This window comes from Pseudorca crassidens, chromosome 17 (genome assembly GCF_039906515.1).
Source record: "Pseudorca crassidens isolate mPseCra1 chromosome 17, mPseCra1.hap1, whole genome shotgun sequence".
NCBI classification, from domain to species: Eukaryota; Metazoa; Chordata; class Mammalia; order Artiodactyla; family Delphinidae; genus Pseudorca; species Pseudorca crassidens.
This window is the reverse complement of record NC_090312.1, coordinates 84,978,852-84,995,356: the sequence shown is the minus strand read 5'-3', so window position 1 is coordinate 84,995,356 and position 16,505 is coordinate 84,978,852. Positions and strand designations below refer to the sequence as shown.

The window sequence follows — 16,505 nt, the reverse complement described above, 5'->3', positions numbered from 1 at the left end:
AAATATTAATGTTTAGCTGAACTTCTGAAGAAGTTCCAGGCTCACGAATCTTCATAATAAACAGGTGCTCAAGTTGTATTGGGTTTTATCCTGCACTTTTAACTGACAGCTTCACTCTCCTTGAATGTTTCAACACTCTTAAAGCACAGTAGGCTGCCTTTGTTTTTGTCTTTGTGCGCCTTTGAGAAGATGGAAAGGATGACAGTCAGCGGTGACTTCTGAGCATAAATTCTTAATAAGGGCTTTAAACACATGGGGAAATCCTTTCACCTCTGTGTCCGTTGTACAGCTGCTGATCTGCACCATCATGACAATGGGAGTAAGTAGGAACAAAGTACAAAATAAAGGACATAATTCAATGGAAATGAACAGCCCAGGGACTGCCCTGCTGGCGCGGTGGTTAAGAATCCGCCTGCCGATGCAGGGGACACGGGTTCGAGCCCTGGTCCGGGAAGATCCCACATGCCGCGGAGCAACTAAGCCCGTGCACCACCACTACTGAGCCTGCACTCTAGAGCCCGTGCTCCACAACAAGAGAAGCCACCGCAATGAGAAGCCCGCGCACCGCAACAAAGAGCAGCGCCCGCTCACGACAACTCGAGAAAGCCCGCGCGCAACAACAAAGACCCAAACACAGCCAAAAACAAATAAACAAATTTAAAAAAAATGAACAGCCCAAAGTTCTTCCTCACAGCAAAGAGAAAAACATAAGAAAAAAACACTTTCCCTTAGTGAGGGTCTTTCAAGCCATTATTTTGGATCAAGAACCAGTATAAATAGCATTTGGGTAAGTTGTATTTCTAGAAGCGATTATTATTAGAAGTTCCCTATCCTGGAATATATCACATCATTCTTTGTATTAGTTTCTACTCAAATATTTATTTAAATTATAACCCTGATATCAAAATTTAAAAAACAAGAAACAAAACTCAAGAGTATTACTAACAGTGACCTAAGGTGTCAAGATTCACCTGATCATCTTTAATTAGAAATGTTTTCCCAAATGTAGAACTAACCCCACATCATGAGCCTGGGATAAATGAAATATAAGCTCTGTTTTAGACAATCCACTACAGGAAAATTAACATATATAAAACACAGTTCTTCCTTGGTCTATAAATGGACTGAAAGTATAGAAACAGTCTGCAATCCTTAGAATGAAGGGAAAGATCAATCCGCATTTCCCAGCATAACCAGCACCAGCACTGATCCAGAGGGCACAACACCCCTAAGGGCCCCCTAGACTGAAACCTGAGGCAGTTCTGCTTTAGCGGATTAATATTTTAATTAACCGATGCAAACTGTGTGCTGATGTGGTGCGAAGCAGAAAGTTCCAGATGGACTGTCCCGGGTACTAGGAAGCAAGCTCTGGACAAACCGCGGCTGCAGCTGTGGGGGCGCTTCTGCCGGGCTCGGCCCTGCTGGGCGCGCGGAGGGCTGAGCTTGGCCGGGACAAAGCCCGCCAGGCTGCGGTTTCCAGGGTGGGGCCAACAGGCAGGCCCCCACCCCCCCTCCGCAGGAAGCTCACGGCGACCCCTCTGCCGCCCTCTCGGTTGGCCCTGGGCCGGCCACGTGCTTAGCACAAGCGGCGTGGCTCAGAACAAGGCCTGGCGAGCCCCAGACCCTGGCCGATTTCACACGTCAAGCCTGTTGAGGCCGCCATCCCTGCTGCCCGCTGCGGCTGCTCCTGCGCTGTGACCACAGAGGCTGGCGCGGCCCCAGCTGGGGACAGGGCGGACGCAAGCGCCTTCCCACCGACGGTTCCCGCTGTGGCCGCGGGCCCGCCGCCCTTCAGTACCTTCTCGGGACGTGGGTTGCCCGCTGGGGACCTGCAGTCACTGGGCAGCAGTGCTGTGAGGCTGACCTGATAGGACATGGGGTCGAACACGCGTCATAAAATGCAGTACGTGCCGAGGTTTAGGGTTTTACTGTCACTTGAGACACAGCCCGGGACACATTAGGCAGCAGGTAGTCCTGTCTGTTCCCACATTCAGACAGTTAAGGGAAGCTCCCCGAAGCAGGGACGACTCCCCCAGCCCTCCCTCTGGAGGTCAGAACCGTCCCCCGCCCGCGTATCCAGACAGAGACGCCAGAGGTGGGCTCCGCGGGCAGAGGTGAGTGGAGTCAGCCCTGCCCCCGAGTCTGACTCGGGGCGCCCCGGAGTCACTGTGCCTACTGCACTGGAGCATCGCTCAGTGGATGAGGGACACACAGGCTGTGGAGCAACCCCCAGCACCCAGAGGGGAGGCACCGACACAGGCTGCAGCACGCGTGGCGCCGAGTGAAAGAAGCCGGGCCCCGCAGGACTTGTCCACGTGGAAGGTTGGGCAGGCGAGCCCCCGGGGGCCGGCAGAGCAGGGAGCGGCGGGAAAACAGCGAACCCTCGGGCATCGCACACTGACTGCACGCGCGACAGGGCGTGTGACCTATGTCTCGCTGAAGCACTTGGTACACCCCCAAGGGACAGAGACGCTCCTCTGCACCAGAGACGCACGACTGGTGAGCACCGGGGCTCCTACACGCTCTAAAGCTTCTTGAGGTTTCGTGAACAGAAGCGGTTTCACCAAATTGTCAAAGCGAACTCAGCGTGACAAACGCAGGAGAGGTGCACACAGGTGCAGACGGAGGAGGCCCACCCCCGTCCCGGGGGTGGGGGGGCGGGGGTGGGGGTGGGAGAGGCCAGACGGGGGCAGGCGGGGAGCACCGCGTGCATTCTCTCCCTTCCAAGTCTGGAGCAACTCTGAAACTGGAGCTCACGCTGACGCCACAGCTCTGTCCACACAGCACGTGTCAGGTGGCCCCGTGAACTCTCCGAGCCTTGGACAGAACTAAGTGCTCACAAAATGGTTACAACCTGCGGCAAATACAAACGTTTTCCTGGTCCGATACCCAAATCACTCTGAGGATTAAAAACATTAAACTACACATAACCTTCATATCTAAGAATCTGGCCATGAAGAACAGAATGTAACAGAAACCCTGAGGTTTTACCTGTGCCCCACTTGCCACTGTCTGACCTAACACACGCCATCAATATCTAACAGACACAAATCTAAGGGAAGTTTACAAATTCAACAGACATTTTAAAACCAGAAGTATTAACACACCAGCAAATAGAAGCCCTCGTCTTCATAAAGACTGTAATCACCAAGCGGCTGCCGCCCCCCCGCACCTGGATAAACCTCCTTCGAAAACTCCCGAGACCTGGAGCCTGTGGGTCTCCCAAGGCTGCGTACATTCTCTCATACATCTTCTCAAGGTTCTTCTTATTTACAGGGTTCTTTTCTAGTTCAAGCTTGACGTCCTCCGTCCAGTCCTGTGCAGAAAAAAAGACACGTCAAGTTGGACTGCAGGCAGGTTGCACTGAGCCCGTGTCTTACGTGCGGGAAGCTGTTAACGCTACCTTAAAGAGCATCTCAGGGCTGGAGAGCTGCTCCAGGGCGTTAATGAAGTCCTGAACCACTCCTTCTCGATCTAACTTAGCTTTAATCCTACAAAAAATGACCAGGTTTAGGTGCTCAAACATCTTCCAAAGATCAAGGCCTATAATTTTTATGCATATATAATTATATTTATATATAAAACAATACATAACCAACCACACAGTCTAGGGAAGGAGCAATTTAAAAATTATCTCCAAAACAGATGAAGCACAAAGTGTGTCCTGTATCAAGAGATGAGATGAAAGCAAATTCTCAACATTTTGGCGCCCACGATCTCAAGTTCAAAAGGCCCCGCTTCTCAACAAACTTTCAACATTTCTCTTTGCTTTCTTTCTTTCTAAGGAAGCGATCACGCGGCAGCTGCCTCTGCTGAGACACAGGAGGGCACCACAGGGTGGGTGGGTTGCACGGCTGGCCCATCGGCGAGCCGGGATGAGGGCTGTGCCCCCCAGCCTTGTCCCACTCTAAATAATGAGGCAAATCAGCTCCTGACAGAGAAGGGCAACTAAAATGCCGTGCATTTACCAAGTATTCTTTCTAAAGTAAAACACTGCTGCCGGCTCTGGAAACTGTCCTCACTTACAGATCAACTGAAGAAGCGAAAAGGACACCTGGGCAGTTTACTGACTTAACGAAGAAGGGGGGCTTCCCGGAGATTTTAAATTACAGAACAATTTCAGGAACTGATTCCAAAAAGCATCTCATCTAGTCCGTCTCAACCAACAGATTACTAATGGTTAGCATAACCATCTCATGAATAACATTTTAAGATGAACTGTGTTTACAAAAGGAAATAAATTCTACAGCAAATAACACACCAGGGCAGATGCACCCAACAGACAGACATCTAGGCCTCCTGCCCTCCACGGCAGCTCTAAATCATCTGAGGACACACATAAGCGTCCCTGTGTCTGCTTTGACCACAGACGTTTCGATAACCTTTCAGTGTTGGATGGACCTAATTTTTCTTGTGTCACCTGGCCACAAAGTCCTTGTTCTTATGGCCAGCAGAAGTGTCTCTGAAGGCATAGCTTTCACTGCTTATCATGAACGGGTACACGATGGCCTGCGGGTAGTGGTCGGCGATGTCCGCTACGGTGCGCTGGATGGCGACCCCCTCCTCCTTGTCTAGCAAGGCCACCATGTGGCTGACCCAGCCGATGAAGTGCCAGCAAGGAATGGAAGAAATCTGAAACGGAGAGAAGTGAGTGATGAGCGGCACATGCAGCGCCCTCCCTTACAGAAGTGCGCTGTGTCCAGTATCAAAGCATAGCTGTATCTGCTACCGGCACTATAAAAACCGACAGACGTGTAGACAGAAAGTCTTCTCAGCCCTCTCGGTTCCGACCCACTGGGAACCATCGATTCTTCTGGGCCTTTTCAGGGCGTGTGCACGTGGACCCTTTCTTCAGAAGAATGGACCTGGAGGAGACTTGCTGTTGCTGGCTTTTCTTAGATCTGCCTCACTCCTTTTAACAGCTGTACCATATTCTGCTTCATTTCACAAGGGCTCTATGATGAACTTTTAGGGTATCTGCAATTTTTGCTATCCAGATACTACAATGCACAGCCCTACGTTTATCTCTTTGTACTTGTGCTATATACCCATAGGAGAAATTCCTAAATGAGTTCCTAAATTCCTTTTTACTTTTAATGTGAACCTTAACAACTGTAAAAACATTGCTAAATTTCCCTCCAAGATTTTTCAAATTTCCACTTCTAAAAGCGTAGCAGATCGACTACTTTCCAAAATCCTTTCCGACACTTGACGTGATCCATTTTTAAAATCTATTGTCAATCTGACAGTTTTTAAAATCTATTTTCAATCTGAGAAGTGAAAGATACCTAACTTTAATTTGCGCGTCTCATCATTAGCGAGGCTGGGCAGTCAGCGTTTACCTGCATTACGTGCTTTAACCACACGTGCGACGCCCCTTGCTACGAGTCTGTCTGTTGCAGACAGCGGAGACGCCTGCTCTCCATCTCCAGTATGTGTTGCAAATTTTTTCTCCCAGTTTTCTTTAACTTTGTATATAGCATTTTTTTAACAATAGAAGCGTCAAGTTATTTTCCTCTATAGCTCCTGGGTTTTGTCTCGTAACTCCAAGACCATTTTCAGATTTTGCTCAGGTTTTCCTCTAATGCTTTTCCAGGTGTTTATTTCAAGATAAACTCCGCTGCACTTGGAATGCTGGTATAAAGCCAGGAAGGACGGGAGGCTTGGGGGCCCTCAGTGCAAGGCCAGCTGCCCATCTCAAGGGTCATGACAACATCAACCCACCACTCCATTCGTTTCCACACAAACTCAAAATGCTATCTTTATCATATACAAGTATGATTTGGGGGAAGAAAAGAACCATAACTTACTGAAATATTTCTTTACTTATCTTTGACGAAAATGCATGTGTACCGCATTTCATACCGAATTTACTTTAATCTCCTGTGTAGGACCTACTGAAAACCCTCACCTGTCCAAGCACACAGAGAACTGACTGCGGGCTCGGCGACCAGCACCGTCTACAGACCTGCTGTGCACCCCTTCTGAGCTATTACGTCATCAACTCAAAGCCTGGCCCTGTCTTCCAGTTAAACATCCACGAAGTCGCTAAGGAGCCTTTCTGATAACCCTCCCCTTTTTCCCCAATGCAGCCCCAGTGGAGAGGCCGGGATGGGGTGAGAGCGGGCAAGCGGGACGTGGGGCAGGAGCCCTGGGGGTTCCCGAGATGTGGAGCGTCGGGGGATGGCACCTGAAACGTCCCCCTTTTCTTGCTGCTGAACAGTGACCTGAGCATAAGGCCCCTGGACGTACAGACGCAGCTCAGCCCTGAGGGGCAGCCAGCTCCGGGTGGAGGGCTCACCTCCTCCCGTCTCGGTCCTCGTTCAGACGCGGCCTTCGCGTCAACACCCACAGAGCAAAGTGGGTGCATGGGAACACTCCTTTACACGGTTTTCAATGACACATGTTGTTGGGATGGAGCAAAACTCAGTGGTTATGAAAAGCCATTAACACACGCACCCCACACAACACATCTGTTAGTTCGGTCAAGTCCCCTCCGCCAGAAGGAAGACACCGACCTCTCTGGTCATGAGGCTCAGGGTCTCCTCTGGATACAGCTCAACGATCTGGAGGAGTCTGGGGAACTTCAGCCTGGCCTCGCTGGAGTGTAACTTCAGAGCTTTCAGCATCTTGTCCACCACGACGGCCGGATACGTGCGCAGTTCTGCAGCGTCCAGGACTACCGGGGACAGGAGAGGAGAGACGTGGTCACTACCCACACACAGACACGAGTGGCATGCTCAGCGCTGGCTGCTCTCCCCCGGGCTTCCTTTCTAACAACTACTGCAGCTCAGCAGACGGTCTCGGACTGCATGTAAGAGCTCCTCTCTGGGGCTTCCCTGGTGGCGCAGTGGTTGAGAGCCTGCCTGCCGATGCAGGAGACACAGGTTCGTGCGGTCCAGGAAGATCCCACATGCCGCGGAGCGGCTGGGCCCGTGAGCCTGCGCTCCGCAACGGAAGAGGCCGCAACAGTGAGAGGCCCGTGTACCGCAAAAAAAAAAAAAAAAAGAGCTCCTCTCTGACGCTGACCTCTGCTACCGGGTGAAGTAGTTTGCTTCCTGGGCTGGAACACGAGGGGTGGCCACAGGAGCTGGTCAGACACGCACCAGGGAAGCAGAGGGAGGGAGGGACGGAGACGCCCAACTCCGGTCCCACACCGGCCGTGGGGCATGGCCATGTCACAGCCTCTTAAACAGACAAACCGTCTCTTAGAACACATGCCATTGAAAAACACACAGGAGAGCACAGGACCCGCAAGACCCTACATCTCCGGCGGGCATGCGCGGGGCTCACCGGGGGGGCCCTCCTCCTGCTTGCGGAGCCGCTGGTCACAGAACTCCACCAGCGCCAGGTAAGCCGCCACCAGCCCGCATGCAGGCTCCTGGCCCCGCGCCGAGCACCCGGCCTCCTCCTGTGCTGCCGTCCGCACGGCCTCAGAAAGGTGGTGGAACGCTCTCTGGTACAGGCCTGCCGCAACCTGGAACGCAGAGACCCCGGCAGGCTGTGAGCGAGACCAAGCTTCCTGAAGACCCTGCCCCCCTGGGACCCGTCAGCCACCGGTAAACAGAAAGCCGCTCGAGGGCAGAGCCAGGTCTGCCTGGACTGGGAAAGAGACGCCGGCCCTACGCCATCTCGGCGCCTGAACACCAACACGCAGGGCGTGGCTCAGGAAGGGCTGGAGGCTGGGGACACAAGTGGCGCGGGGAGCACGTGGGAACTCACAAACACACAGAACCACCTGAGCAGTGCCAACAAAGCAGGTGCTACACAAAAAAGCAGAAAAGCTGATTCTGCCCATAAGCTGGCGGGGCGTCTGAATGGCGGCCGGTGGTGAGATTCCACTAACAAGATTCACGGGAGAACCGTCCACATCAAGCCAACACAGACTTCTCACTATTAACACTAAAAGAAGGGTGTCGTTCAAATCAACAGGAAACACGGGGAGTAGGTCATTTTTCCAATAAGAAACCTGACTGCGTGTAACTGTCAAATGTGTCTTGAAAACACAAAGCGAGACTTGTCATTTCTTTCATGTAGCGGAGCCTGCGCGGTCGAGACAAACACACGACACGAAGCGCTCAGGCTCCCAGCGTCACTACCTTCTCTGCATCCTCTGAACTGGATCCCGAGAGCTCCACGACGCTCCTGGCCTTGCTCTCCTCGATCCCAGCGAGGCAGGTGGGCTCACTACTAAGAGCGTCGGCCATGATCTTGTACGCTGTGCCCACGAGAATGTTATGGTCACGGGACGCCACAACGTTTCTGCTCAAGTAGCTTGATGTGTTCTCACCTGCTGGATTACACACACGCACACAGGATTTTTTGAGAACTGAGTGAGTGACGTAAGTTACAAAGAAGATAGTCATAGTGTTCAAAGGTTGTTTTCTATTAAGAAACTAAAAGAAATCTTAAAGGTATAAGAAACTGACTTCAAACGTTGACTCGAGAATCTCTTGAACTCACATTAACGAACAATGTTCTTTGTCACCAGCGACCACGGCCCACCGAGGCTCAACAATTAAAACACCAAATAAACTTTCATTCAAGCATCACCCTTCTGCATTTTGTCCAAGCACTTCTTTGTGTTAACAGAGAACAGAAAGTGTGCTTTCTAATGCATTCGTGCATGTACATCAATAACGCTGATTTTTAAACTGATGCTGTGACCTACAGCTGACAAAGCAACAGAGACCACCGCAGTCCAAGGTCTAGTACTATGTCCGGCCGTGTGGCTCTGGGCAAGCCTACAGCGTGCAGAGGTCGAGAAGAGAAAGGGCCGTCACCCGGCAAGTCCTGCACGCACACCACCTGCTCCTCCAGGAGACGCTTACTTCACAGGGCCGTGACCGACGGCAGCCAGTCATTATCACGAGAACCGAGTGCCGTCTTCACGGCAGCAAACTCCTCCTGCCCCCCCAGAAAAGCCTATAAAAAGAGCTGAGCAGTCACGGCGTCATTTTCCGATCCTGGGATCAACGTGGAAAGTGCTTCCCCATCCTGCCCACGAGTCGGGCTCGGGACCAGCGGGAGGCCGCAGGAAAGCCCTGCCGTGCACCTGGGACGTGCACACGAGAGCCGGGACCCACACACGGGGTTCCCGCTCAGCCTCACAGGCCACGTCATCACAGACAGAAGAACTGAGGAGGAAAAAGGCTCTCATGGCTAATTGTTTTAGGCAGTTCTTGTATGCAAACATAAAGTTTTCAAAATAATTAAACTGTTACACCCAAAATTTGGCTAAGTCTTAAAGAGAACATTTTAGAACTTCAACTTTAGTTTACAGATGAAGAAACAAAAGCTCCAGGAGTCCCATGCGGTAGCATTACTGGACACACGGCACCTTGGCGCCGCATGTTCAATAAATACTTAATAAAAGTTTTACAAATTTAATTCCCAACTGTCAGATAAAGCAGCACAAAGGATACTGCGAGAAGACACACAGCCACAACACAAACTGTGGGAGGAGAAGAGCCTCGTACCCAGCAGGGGCACCGTCTTCAGCGCCGCGCAGAGCTGCTCGGGCGGGCGCTGGGCCCGGGCCCGGCCGTGGCTGAGCCGGCAGTAGCTCTGCACCCACTTCACGAGCCAGTCCTCCCGTGTTTTTGACTCTCTGTGCAGCTCCTTCAGCAGTTTCAAGGCAAGCGAGAAATTATTCTACACGGCGGAAGAGAGAAAGCAGAAAGATGACACAGGAGGATGATGAGAAGTCAAGTCGCTCTACGAGAGGAGCTTCTCGCTGGCCCGCAGTGACCCATCACCTTAGCTTTATCGTGGGGACAGATACACAGTCCAGAGTCTCCGGGACACTCACGCAGCGGGGCACCCCACGGCTGCCGTCTGATTCCGGGACTCTGTCGTCCGCCAAGAAACCCTCCATCCACAGGCATCTGCTCCCCTCCCCCAGCCCCCAGAGACTACAGCCTTCTGCCCCGGGTCTGCCCATTCTGGACACTTCCTACCCAGGGAGTCAGCTGTGCTCTGACTTTGTGCCTGGTGGTGTGTATCAGAACTTCACCCCTTGCTGTGGCTGCGTAACATGCTACTGCATGCATAAACCACAGTTTATTTATCTGTTTATCTACTGATAAACCTTCGCATTGTTGCCACCTTCTGGCTATTCTGAATAATGCTCTTTTTTCTAATTTCAATGAACATAAAGGATCTGTATACAGATTTCTGTGTGGACGTTAAGTTTTCATTTCTCTTGGGTATATACCGAGGAGGGGCACTGCTGGGTCAAACGGTAACCCTCTGGCTTTTGGAGGAGCTGCCAGACTGATCTCCACGGTGGCTGCACTGCTCACCTCCCTGCACGGAGGGCCGTCCCTCTACTCCAGCCGTCCTGTGGGTGTGCGGCGGGACCTGGCTGTGGTTTGACCTACATCCTCCTGATGACTCGTGGTGCTGAGTGTCTTTTCTTTCCTTCTTTCTCTCTCTCTCCCTCTCTTTCTTTCTTTCTTTCGCCATGCCACACGGCTTGCGGGATCTTAAGTTCCCCAACCAGGGATCGAACCCGTGCCCCCTGCAGTGGAAGTGCGGAGTCCTAACCACTGGACCGCCAGCGAAGTGCCCTGAGTGTCTTTTCATGTGCGTACTGGCCACTTGTGTGTCTTCTTGTGAGAAATGTCTATTCAGATCCTTTGCCTGTTTTCTCACTGGGTTGTTTGACTTTGTGTTGTTTGGTTGTAAAGAGTTATTTATGTATTCTGGATAAGCGGACCCTTACCAGATACATGATTTCCAAATATTTTTTCCCATCATATGGGTTCTCTCTTCACTTTCTTGAGTGTGCCATTTGAGGCACAGAAGTTTTTAGTTTTAATATACGTTTCTCTGTTTTTTATTTAGTTGGTTGTTTGGGGATGTCTTTTACATCTAATTCTCTGCTAAGCTTCAAGGACACTGACATCAGTCCTATGCGTCCTTGTTACGACCCTTCCAACCACTCAGGCCAAAAGTCCAGCCACCCTTGTCATTCCTGCAGTCTCTGGCCTTATTACATCTGCGTATAAGAGTGTACATTTCACACAGTTCTCATCCCCACCAGCACGTCCAAGACCTTCGATGACCTCCTAGTCTCCAGTCCCTAGTTCTGGGCCACATGCTCTACAACCCACCTCAAACCAGCATCACGAGACAAGCCGTCCGCCCACGGCGGCGTCCACAATTCCCAGTTTCTCCCCTTGGGATTCTGTTTAAACGTATCTCCGTACCTTCCTCTCCTACCACCCCCAAATGCCCCCCCCATGGGGCCCTCCTGCCCCCTCTTCTCGTGCCCTGCCCCCAGCAGCGGGGAGCACCCACTGCACCCCCGCCCCGGGATGCGCCCCTCACTTCCTGCTGAGAGGCCACATGCACCACCTCAGCCCCGGGCCCCGGCCACTCCCTGCTGCACCCGGAGCTGAGGGGATGGAGGGCGAAATGGCCAGGGCCTGCTGGAAAAACAGCATCTCCTTTTTCTCTGCAGGAAACAGTGAGGGAAGACACTACCTGAGTCCAGAAAGTGGGGAGGGGGCACGACTTGAAACACCCACAGCATCCACAACTTCAAGGGGAGAGCCTGGGGAGACCAGGCGAGGGGGCAGGGCCTCCTCGGTGGAGTATCTGAGAGCATCTGAAGGCCAGCTCGTCCAGAACTGAACGCAGGGAACTGACAGAGTTATTACTTCCTTTATTCACTTAGGCTGCTGTTATGGGAAATATAAAAATTCCTGATACAAGACCCATCTCAAAGAAACACCTATAAATGAGCCTTTAAACCCACAAAACAAATATTAATTATTTGTACTAGAATAATATTCTTTGCTTTATAATAGCAATCAATATAGGGTCATTAAAGCAGCAAGCTCCCCTAGTATATCCAAATATGATTTAATTACATGAAAAATATAATTTAATACAGTTGAAATGCTTATATGCGACTTTTAAGCAAACCGCACTTTTATCAAGAAAGGACCTTATTATCAAATGATAGATTTCCACAAACTAAACCTAAATATAATTTGTTACTACCTGGCAAGCATTCATTTTGTTAAACAAGAGAAAACCTTTTCTTTATAAGTAAAGCAGAGAATAATCATTTTGAAATGATTAACAAGTGTATAATAAACTTTAGAGGCTTTCTGGAAATTTTTAAGTAAGTATTTCTTCAAGTGTACTTCCTTATAGAGAAAAAAAAATACTAACTACTCAACTATCTCTAAGCTTCAGATTTTAAAGAAAAGCTAAGTTTAAAGAACGCCAGTTTTGGATCGTCCGTGACCCGGGCGCGCCCACCTGCTTCCGTGCGCTCTCCACCATCTGCAGCCTCATGGAGAACCTGCAGCTGGCGATCAGAGACCGAGCAGCTTCCTCCGGAGCCTGCACGCCCGTCCCGTCCGCATCTTCACTCACACCACCATCGTCCGGAAGAAGAGTGAGCTTCTCCTCTATTTTGCTGAGAAAGAAACATCTACATGAAACAAGGAAAAATAAGAATTAATGCCGGACTCATAAAAGAAATCTCTGACATTCAGGAAGCTGCTGGACAGCATTCAGACAGAAATTCTACAGTTGTTAAAATTTTGCTCATTTTTTAGACTATAAATATACACTCTCAGAACTGGACTTAACCCCCATTTTAATTAACCAGCTCTTGGAAGATCACTGAGGGTATTTCAACACAATTTTCCAGACAGCATCTACTGCTTCCACCTCCACAAAGTAAAGTATTCACACTCGCAACCTGCTCTCTTAACAAATGGACAGCACACCCCATGTTGAGTCAACACCATTTTTCTCCTTTTATCTCTGAATCTAAAGTCTTCGTCACATACGTGGACAGTGTCAAGCAGCGGGCAGGTTACCACCACCGAGAACAACGGCTGTATCACATGGACGGCCAGAAGGTTATTCTTATTTGTATCATGATTTACATATTTGACTTGGTTCCCATGATTCTAGTTTCATTATTTTCATTGTCAGTAACACGGACAAAGGACCTGAACATACAAAATTCACCCCAATTAATAATCAACTAACTTTCTGTGCATCTGCGGACTAATTTCAATTTCTTAGAAACACTGTAGCCAGATAAACTAGCAAGTCTCACACCTCTCTTGCTTATTTTTTTCATTTTTTCCCAACAAGCAGCCTCCCCAGCCACGGATCTGCTCCTGTGCTCCTGACCCCATGACCACCACGCAAGTGCCCACTTCCTTCCCAAGAGCTAAACAAGCAAAGGTGGTGGACCCTGGGTGCTGGGTAAACACCTGGAGAAGCAACGCGTGAACAGGAATGTCACCCTGCGGCGTGAACGAGGGCCTGGGCTCCCAGAAAGTGGGGCAGCAGGGGACAAGGACATGCCGTCACCAGCGAGAAGAGTGCATTCCACTCCACGAGGCAGAGTAGCCAGGAAGTCCCAGAGGGAGGGCACAGGTGAAACAAAGGTGGTATCCGCCATGCTCTTGTGTCAGCCCTTGGAGGAAGGAGCCCGGAAAGAGCCATCTTGGTAAAAGTGACAGAGCCCTGGCTCTGGTGAGGCCACAGGAGGCGCCACAGCCGCCCTTCTGCTGGTGACGGCTAGAAACGGGGTAGTATGCAATCACAACCACCCAGGGGTCTGAGGGTCAGCAAGAGACGGCCACCTTCAAGGACGCGGAGACCAGGAGAAGGTTCTGCCACTGTGGTGAGTGTCCTGCTTTTCTCTGTCTTCTCCCAGTTCTGCCACAAGGACAACCACAACGTGGAGCGTGGCAGCCTGAGTACGAAGACTCTGAAAGAAGCAAGCCCTGTTGTGTTGTGCCCGGAGGAACCAAAGGCTGCAAAGGGAACCCTGCAGGGGAGAGAGTGGACAAGGGAGCCTCTAGCTCCAAACAAGAAGCCGCGTGGGCCGTGGCTACCCCGCGACGGGCACGTGTGCAGGACTGACTCGAGAGCTGAACTGAAACCTGAGCCAGGAGAAAGCGAGAGCCCAGGTGCAAGTCTAAGGGGCTGGCTGCTGCAGGGTCAGAACAGCCCACGTCCCCTGGGAGCTGTAAAGGGGCTCAGTCTACACACTTTCTAGGACACAAGCCAAAATTCACCGAGATCCAAAGAACCCAAGAAAGTGTGCCTGTTTTCAGTGACAAGGACAGTAAGCAGATGTCGACTCTGAGATGACCAATAGGTCGGCAAAGGTCATACAAGGACCTTTAAACAGCTATTTTAACCATCTCTAAGGGGTCTAGAAAAATACACATGGAATAAACGAAAAGTAGGTATCTCAGCAGAGAGGGAGTGTAAAAAGAGCCAAATAGAAATTTTACTGAAAAGTACCTGGAATAAAACATTCACTAGACAGAATTAAAAGAGGAAACGACAGTGAGTTTGAAGACAGATCAACAGAAATGATCTAATCTGAAGAATAAAGAGAAAAAAGATTGAATGAAAGTGAACCTGTGGGACAATGCCAAAAGGTCTAATATATGTGTAATTGGCATCCCACAAACAAGAAAAATTGGGGCAAAAAAAATACTTGAAGAAACAATAACAGAAAATTTCCCAAATTTGGTGACATATATGTACAGATTCAAGAAGCTTGGTGAAGCTCAAACTGGATAAATTCAAAGAAAACCATACACAGACACATCATAATTAAACTGATAACCAACAATTAAAAAAACAATCTTGACACTGGCCCCCAAATATGACACATTACATATTGGGGAATAACCATTTGAACAAGCATGACCTTCCCTTTTGAAACATAGAGGACAAATGATCCCCCAGTACTCTATACCCCGAGAAAATATTCTTCAGGAATGAAGTGAAATAAAGACATCTCAGGCAAAGGAAAAGCAAGAGAATTCATCACAGGCAGACCTGAATTCCAAGAACTGCTAAAGGAAAATCTTCAGCTGAAGGGAAATATTAGAGGAAAACTTGGATCTTCAGGAACAAATGATAAGCATCAAAAATGGTGAGTGCAGGGCCTTCCCTGGTGGTCCAGTGGTTAAGACTCCGCCCTTCCACTGCAGGGGGCACGGGTTCAATCCTGGTTGGGGAACTAAGATCCCACATGCCATGCAGCATGGCCCGTCCGCAAAAAAAAAAAAGGAAAGGAAAGGAAAGGAAAAAAGAAAGAGAGAGAGAAAGAAAGAAAAAGAAATGGTGAGTATAAAAGACTGTTCCTTATAAGTTCTGAATCATGTTAGACTATTTAGAGCAAAAATATATTATCTGTTAATATTTTCACTGTTACTTCATGTATGTATATATATATATATATATATATACACACACACACACACATATACACATGAAGTACACACGTCAATATGTCTTTACTGCAACATAAGCTAAAGTGCACGTTTCATCAGGAAGACACAGCAATTATCAACATGTATGTGCCTAATAACTGATTATTAGGCAAACAGACAATTCTACAATCACAGTAGGAGGTTTTGAAATCCCAATCTCAACAGCAGATGGAACTAAACAAAAAAATCACTAAAGACATGGAAGATCTGAAAAACACAATTGACCACCTCGATCTAAATGAAAATTATAAACATTCTGCAGTCCAAGAACTGCAGCATACAGAGGATTTTCAGGTGCACATGGGATGTTTACTAAAGTAGACCATACACTTGGTCATAAAACAAGTCTCAATAAATTCAAAAGGCTGAAACCACAGTGTGTTTATAACCACAAGGAGCTAATTCAGAAATCAATAAATAAGAGACACAGAAAACTCACTTCTAACTATTCCATGGATCAAAAACCGTGCGCCACAACTACTGAGCCTGCGCTCTAGAGCCTGCAAGCCACATCTACTGAAGCCCGCGCACCTAGAGCCCGTGCTCCGCGACAGGAGAAGCCACTGCAATGAGAAGCCCGCGCACCACAACGAAGAGTAGCCCCCGCTCGCCACAACTAGAGAAAGCCCGTGCACAGCAACAAAGACCCAACTCAGCCAAAAATAAATAAATTTTTTAAAAAAGCAACATATTACATCATGAACACAGCAAAGACAAGTGATGTCACCACACCACAAACAGCAAAGATAAGTGACATCATCCAGATCGTGACACAGGTCATTCTCGACCTCGGTCCCCCTCACAGGAAAACCAACCAACAACTCTCAAGGACAAGACAGCACTGGGAAAATCCCACAACATGGGGATGAGGTGAAAACAGCCCCACACCCCAGGGACTGGGAGGGACCCCACTTGAAGGGTGCGAGAAGCCGCACTGGGACCGCAGCCAGGGCCCCCGAGTCTACGGTTTCTCCAGTGGGAAGAGGAAAGCCCAGGGCTGTGGGTCTCACCTCCCAGGCATCGCGGGGCTCAGGGTATGACAGAAGATGGGGTGGGGCTTACAGCTACCAGGGCTGGGATCCTGCCAGGCAGTCCCAGCAGAGCCCGAGCAGAAATGCTGACCAGTGGCTTCACGTGCCTGAGCCGACACGGTGGCCCAGTCTGACCAGGGAGCTGGGCAGGACGCGCGTCTGCCCGATTCAGGACCCAAACAACGAGCCTTGCTGG

General features: G+C 49.8%; 1 protein-coding gene across 10 annotated transcripts in view; it reads right to left on the bottom strand.

Moving 5' to 3' along the window:
* The window catches only part of PRKDC (protein kinase, DNA-activated, catalytic subunit), a 178,951-nt gene that overhangs the window by 38,428 nt on the left and 124,018 nt on the right, over nucleotides 1–16,505 (bottom strand). For 8 of the 10 annotated variants that reach the window (XR_010936560.1, XM_067712375.1, XM_067712380.1 and 5 more), the window contains exons 69-76: nucleotides 12,277–12,451; nucleotides 9,480–9,654; nucleotides 8,100–8,293; nucleotides 7,294–7,477; nucleotides 6,519–6,679; nucleotides 4,421–4,632; nucleotides 3,404–3,491; nucleotides 3,173–3,316 (exon numbers count right to left, since the gene is read on the bottom strand). Coding sequence is in view for 9 of the 10 variants with exons in the window: in XM_067712375.1 (XP_067568476.1) it covers nucleotides 3,173–3,316; nucleotides 3,404–3,491; nucleotides 4,421–4,632; nucleotides 6,519–6,679; nucleotides 7,294–7,477; nucleotides 8,100–8,293; nucleotides 9,480–9,654; nucleotides 12,277–12,451 (1,333 nt within the window). In the remaining variant the exon portion in view is untranslated. The remainder of the gene's footprint in view (nucleotides 1–3,172; nucleotides 3,317–3,403; nucleotides 3,492–4,420; nucleotides 4,633–6,518; nucleotides 6,680–7,293; nucleotides 7,478–8,099; nucleotides 8,294–9,479; nucleotides 9,655–12,276; nucleotides 12,452–16,505) is intronic. The other 2 variants (XM_067712378.1, XM_067712383.1) reach the window with 1 other exon arrangement.